The sequence below is a fragment of the Coffea eugenioides genome, chromosome 9 (assembly GCF_003713205.1).
Source record: "Coffea eugenioides isolate CCC68of chromosome 9, Ceug_1.0, whole genome shotgun sequence".
NCBI lineage: Eukaryota > Viridiplantae > Streptophyta > Magnoliopsida > Gentianales > Rubiaceae > Coffea > Coffea eugenioides.
Genome location: NC_040043.1, coordinates 13213547 through 13219546, shown reverse-complemented (window position 1 = coordinate 13219546; position 6000 = coordinate 13213547). Strand labels below are relative to the sequence as shown.

General features: G+C 34.6%; 1 protein-coding gene across 2 annotated transcripts; it reads left to right on the top strand.

Annotated features, from left to right (window-relative positions):
• The first annotated feature begins 288 nt into the window (after positions 1-288).
• On the top strand, positions 289-5548 carry LOC113783084 (V-type proton ATPase subunit F). Of its 2 annotated transcripts, none has more exons than XM_027329115.1 (5): positions 289-528; positions 629-692; positions 2115-2196; positions 3717-3799; positions 5129-5548. In XM_027329115.1, exons 2-5 carry the CDS (start codon positions 630-632, stop codon positions 5291-5293), a joined length of 393 nt encoding a protein of 130 aa, XP_027184916.1. In that variant the 5' UTR covers positions 289-528; position 629; the 3' UTR covers positions 5294-5548. The 2 variants fall into 2 exon arrangements, with proteins under 2 accessions (XP_027184916.1, XP_027184914.1); XM_027329113.1 differs by having other exon boundaries at positions 289-533.
• The last annotated feature ends 452 nt before the right edge of the window (positions 5549-6000 follow it).

Below are 6000 nucleotides of genomic sequence, written 5' to 3'. Positions count from 1 at the left end.
ATCTTCTATGCTATAACTCCAACCCTCTAAGTCAGGAAAATTCTCTGGTGCTGATTTTTTTTAATCTTTCGATAAACAATTGTACTTTTCTTCTATATAAAATCTGCTACTTACTTTACTCACATGTATTGTATCTACCATTCTTCAGACACCTACTACCAAATTCTTGTTTTCTTGTTTGGTGTGGAGTTTTCTGAAATGCAGGTAGCTGTTCTTTTAAAAAAAAAAAAAAGGTTAGTTCAATAAGTTTCCATTTGAAAATTCTTCAAAAGTTTTAGAATCACAAACCCTTTTACCAGCACCCCCACAGTTTAGGAGGTCAATTGCTACTCACTAAATATTTAAGGGGGTAAAACGCAATTACCCCAAAATCCAACACAAAACAGATCCGTCATCATTTGCGCTCTCCTCCCACCGTCCTAGAGCACCCTCAACCACCACCCGACGACGCAACTACTACCATCTCCGGCAGTCCCCGAACAGCCACCTTCACCTTCCTCCTGTTGCCGCTCAAAAACCCATTTACCAGTTAGGTCTCTCTTTCTTTCTTTGATACCCAGATCTTTCATTTTTTTCCCTTTATGAATTGGATGCAGATTTCTCATGTTTACTTGTTTATTGGTTTCAGGATGGCCGGCCGAGCTCCAGTTCGCACTATGAACTCAGCCTTCATCGCTATGATTGCTGATGAGGTAAAAGATTTTGAATTCATCATTATTTAGATAATAAAACTCTATGCAGCATATTGATTGTGATATGTTGGAGGGCATCTTTGAAGTTTGAATTGATTTCAAGGATATAGCAATTTTTGTCTTTGATGCTGAAAAGGGTTTTTTTATCGACCTCACTTATGACTGTTTAATCTAATTCAGTGTTTTGATTTGTGTACTAGGAAGCATATGTGTTGAACTTTTTTTTTGTTCTGCAGTAAAGACTGCATTTTTAATCTGTTATCCATAGCTGGGAAAATTTGTGAAAAGGGTGGGCTTGGATCCTTAATTAATAAGGACAGTATAATTTTGGCTATTTCTAAATGCTGTATATACTGACTTTGTAACAAATAAAGACTCTTTTGGGGTACATATGTGTGCATTTTTCAGTAAATCATCTACCCATTTCTCATAAAAAGCGCAAAAATGGTGCCTTCTTTATTAATTGACCTTTCTATCGTACCCTTTGCAGAAATTTTTTGTTTATGGAACTTTTTCTTTCTGTCTTTTGAAGTTGGAAGGTCCATCACATTTTTTTTGTATTGGATTTGTTCACATGTTGCCATATTTCTTAACATTGGATAGTATCTACTAAATTTGATGACATTTAGTGCATACCCTTTTGTATATTCTTATGGGCTCAGAGGTTATAGCGATCATGGCCTATTTAGTGAATCACATGTTGGTTCAAGTGTTATGAATTTGTACCAAGGAATTTATGTTTCGTAATAAGTTACTAGTGTATGAAGTAAGAGGTATGGATAATGGTGCATGGTCAATTTAACACTGCAGCAAGAGATCTTTTGCTTTTTTAATTTTTTCCTCTTTCTGTGGGTACTATTTTCTAACATATTTTGAAGAGGATGGAGTGAGACGTGTTTTTTGTTATGTTCATTAGAGAATTATTAAAGCCTGATTTTGTTTTCATATTTATTGTCATAACAATCAAAAGAAATTCTTCATTCACCAATTTCCGTGTTTTCTTTTTCTTTTTTTTTATAATCACTCCAAGGTTCCTACTCCAATACAAGTTAATTGTCTTGGTACAATACAAGTTAATTGACAACTTGAAATGATTCTTGAAGTAGTTGCAGATGCATCATAGATATTTATGTAGGTAGACAAATGTAAAGAATGGGATGGGATGTGGTTGATCGTGGGTTTGCTTTTGCTATTTCCGAACAATTACAAGTACATTCCTGGGATGGAAACATCTTTTGACTGTATTGGTGTCAATGGGAAGGGTGCTTCATTAGGGAAATTCACACTATTCTTGATATAGAATACACAAGGGGATACTGTGGAATGATGCTTTAAACTGTGGTTTCTACATCAGGAAGTTGGATATTCTTTCTGTTATGGTTAGTAGAGTGAAATTATTCTCATGACTTACTGTCTATGTAGGACACTATCACTGGATTTTTACTTGCTGGAGTTGGCAATGTAGACTTGAGGAGGAAGACAAATTACCTCATCGTGGACTCAAGTATGCTTTTACACCTAAGTGTTCTCATTGATACATAGTTTTTTGTTCAGTTATTGTTCATATATTTTACTTCCTGAAAAGAATTGATACATCTTCTCCAGAATTTTAACTTTTTGTTTGATTAAGTCACGATAAGTGATCAACTGAATATTCAAATGAAAGGAGGAGCTTGAGCCTTGTTGGAATTGCAAGGGCAATGCCAGAAATTAATATGGATAGTAACAGTAGCAAACTATTCTGTATTGGTAGATGTGCAATGTAGTCTCTCTCTCTCTCTCGTTTCTTTTTTTTTTTTGGGGGGGGGGGTTTAAATGTTGGAATTATTTCTCTTGAATGATGGATTTTGAGAAATATCAACCGATTATTGTACTTTCTTAGATGCCATCATCTATTATCCATATAGGCAGGCTTATTTTCAATGTATAAAATCTTTTTGGTTTAGTTTCTTTGAACTAGTGTTGTGTCCTCTCCTTGATGTGGATGCATAAAATCCAATAATTATGCATATGTCTTTTTATCCTTAGAAGTTTTTCACTTCTTCATCTTTATTCCAAAAACTTCTGTTGGTCAAAAATCAATTAAATGAAACTGTTGCAACTGAGTCAAGTTCTCTGTTGATCTTATCACAGTGTTTTGACTTCTTTTCTGATAAGCGTGCAGAATTTTTTTATTTGATTTTCTATTTTTTGTTTAGTCCTTTAGATTTAGTATTATCTTCACCTAAAATGATGTTGCTATTTGCTTACAAGGAGATCAAATTTTAGTATGCAGCATAAGGCAAACAGTTAACAACATCTTGAACTTTTATTTTAGTAGCTTCTTTGACTGTTTGAAAATGTGGTGCACCCATTTGGTGTTTATTTGTTTGTTTTTTAAAATCTAACAGAAATGATTTTATGTTTAGATGTAAGATTATTTTGACAAAACTAATTAGAGGAAATGATGCTTACAATTTAGGAGTTGGAAATTAAATATTTGTATATGTCTTTTTCAGAAAAAATAATCTCAATGATAGTTTATGTTAGTCACCATAGTAGTGTGTAGTAAAAGCCTTGTTAGTTGTTATACCAAGTTAAAGCCTTCAAGTTATGTATAGAAAATGATAAAAAATGGAGAGGCACCACAGATTGAAGGGTGCTCCTCCCTTATTTTAGTATGGCAAACACCCAGATACTTTTCATTGGCTACGTGATTTTTTGTTGTTGCCACTTAGGATAGTTATGAAAGTTCATCTCAAAGCCAGAAAAGTTTCCCATCTGTATTAGGTGGTTGCACTCTGATTTTCCTGCTATGATGAACAATCAGTGACTACTTTGCTAAGGAAATGTGCTATGTGGTTAACACTCGTTAGTTTCTGGAAGTGGAATGAAGAAATTTTGGATCACAAGTAACTTTTCACTTTTCATTCTTGGTTGTGTCAGAAACATTTGACATTATGATTGGATTGTTTTTCTCTTAGAAAATGTAGGTTATGCCAATCTTGATACAAACTCATCAATGATCTTGGTGTTTTTTCTTAGAAACAACAGTGAAACAGATTGAAGAGGCATTCAAAGACTTCACGACAAGAGAGGATGTAGCTGTGGTGTTGATAAGCCAATATGTAAGTTCCGCTGATCATATTGTGATTTTCTATACTATGAAACAAAATCCTCTTCCTATTTCAAAGAGAAAGGGGAGGGAAAAAGCTTCATCAGTTGCTTACACGTAAGACTGAACAATGAATGAAGGATCTGTATTCGGGCTTCATGGGTGTATAGCCATGTGGATGGCTGCTTACTTATGTTGTTAATGATCTGTTAATGTGTATGTGTTTATACTTTAAATATAAGACTGAAGACTGCCGTGATGTTTTATGGGATGAAAAAACCTAGTTATTTTAGAAGAAAAATATGTTTGTTGATTTAACGCGGCAAAATATCATTTTGAAATCTAAGCCTGGAAAGACTTAAATTTTCAGTGTTGAAGCGGATGTTTCTAAAGTTGGTTGATACTACTTCAGAAGTAATCTATAAAGACATTTCAAACGGTTTAAAACATTACAATGAAAGCCAATCTCTTGTGTCATATATGTTCACAAGGTAGAAATAAACCATCTTTCTCATCAAACTAAAGCCTCTTGTTAGTGCAGAAGTTTTTTAAGGACAAAATAGTGGCATGTGCTGCCGATGTTACTCTGGAAAGGCCACTTGTGTACCCAATGTTGGTCAATAAATACTTTATTTTTTACAAGGTTTTGATACATGGACATATATTATGCTATTTATGCGAGAAGATAATTTAGTACTCACTTATAAGAGTTGACTTTATTTTCTGTCATGGAACATGGGTGAACCTAGTCTGTGGGGCAAAATGCTGTTCTACCAAGAGGACAAACTTACCACGTAAGAATAGCACTATTGTTCTGGAGCACACTCTCTAAGTATTGAAAGAAATTGGAGTTTCAAAATAGAACATGGCTTTCTGGAATTGGCCGAAAGCAACTAGCGAAAACTTCCAATACCATGATATCCATAACCATGTGAAATTATTAGCAAATGCAATTGAAATCTCATCATGGCATGTTTTATGAGCTCTAGTTCACCAATTGCTGATGTGTTTTAATATCACGGTCTCTGCAGTCGCCATTTTGTAATGATTGGCATTTTGTTATTTTGATCTCTATGTGATTGGCAGTCGCCATGGAAAAAGGAGTTATTTTGATCTCTATGTGATTGGCATTTTGTTTAACACTGTCTTTGCCACGGTTGACCCCACATAGAACTTATGATTGATAATGTCTTGCCTTTGGCATGCTGATTAATGATAGCAATCTTCATTCTGTGGGATTCACTCCAAGGTTTTCCTAAAATAGGGACCTAATCATACATGCTTGTCATGTTTGTTCCTTTCTCAATCTTATTAAATCTTTGCTCTGCTTTTTGCTACACAGATTGCAAACATGATAAGGTTTTTGGTTGATAGCTACAATAAACCAATTCCAGCAATTCTGGAGATCCCTTCCAAGGACTATCCATATGATCCTGCCCATGACTCTGTTCTTTCACGTGTGAGATACCTCTTCTCTGCAGAATCGGTGGCATCTGATAGGCGTTAAGCATGTGTACTAGCCTATGTTTTTCCTTTTTTTTTTTTCTCTCTCTCTTGTCAAGGATTATTACGCCGTGAAAATATTTTGTGTCGCTTCCCTTTAAATCTTTTTACATATTTGTATTCTTTTCTGGAATTATAATAATATGTTTGGTGTGGTTAATTCTAGCTGCAACTTAAACCATGTAATGCTAGAATGACCTGGGCAACTGGTTAGAATGCATGTAGGTGAAAAATCATTGGCTATTTAGCTTCATGATAATCTCACATTAATATCTATTTGCACAAGTTCAATTGCACCCAACCATTGTAAGTTTTGTCTGAGGGCCAGCAGAAGATGAAACAGTAAATTAGGTTAACTTATTTGATTGTGTAGTATTATAGATCAAAAGGTTGGATACGTGTGACATTCACCCAATATCTTTCATTGCATCTCAGAAAAAACAAAGCTCATTTTTAACACCATGCAATAGAAAAATGATGTCTTTGCGGTGAACAAAAGAAAGTCCTATGATTGAAGGATTGCGCAGAAACAAGCATAAAGGAATCTTGGAGGCCAAAATAAGCAGCCAAAATAAAGCATAGGAATCAAGGGTTACTCACGAATGGTTGGAATGCTCATTCTCTTTTTCGGAGACACTCAAAATTTTTTTTTTTAAAATCTTTTTGTTTGATCAAACAAAGACACTAGAATGGTCAGAAGAAAGAGAGATG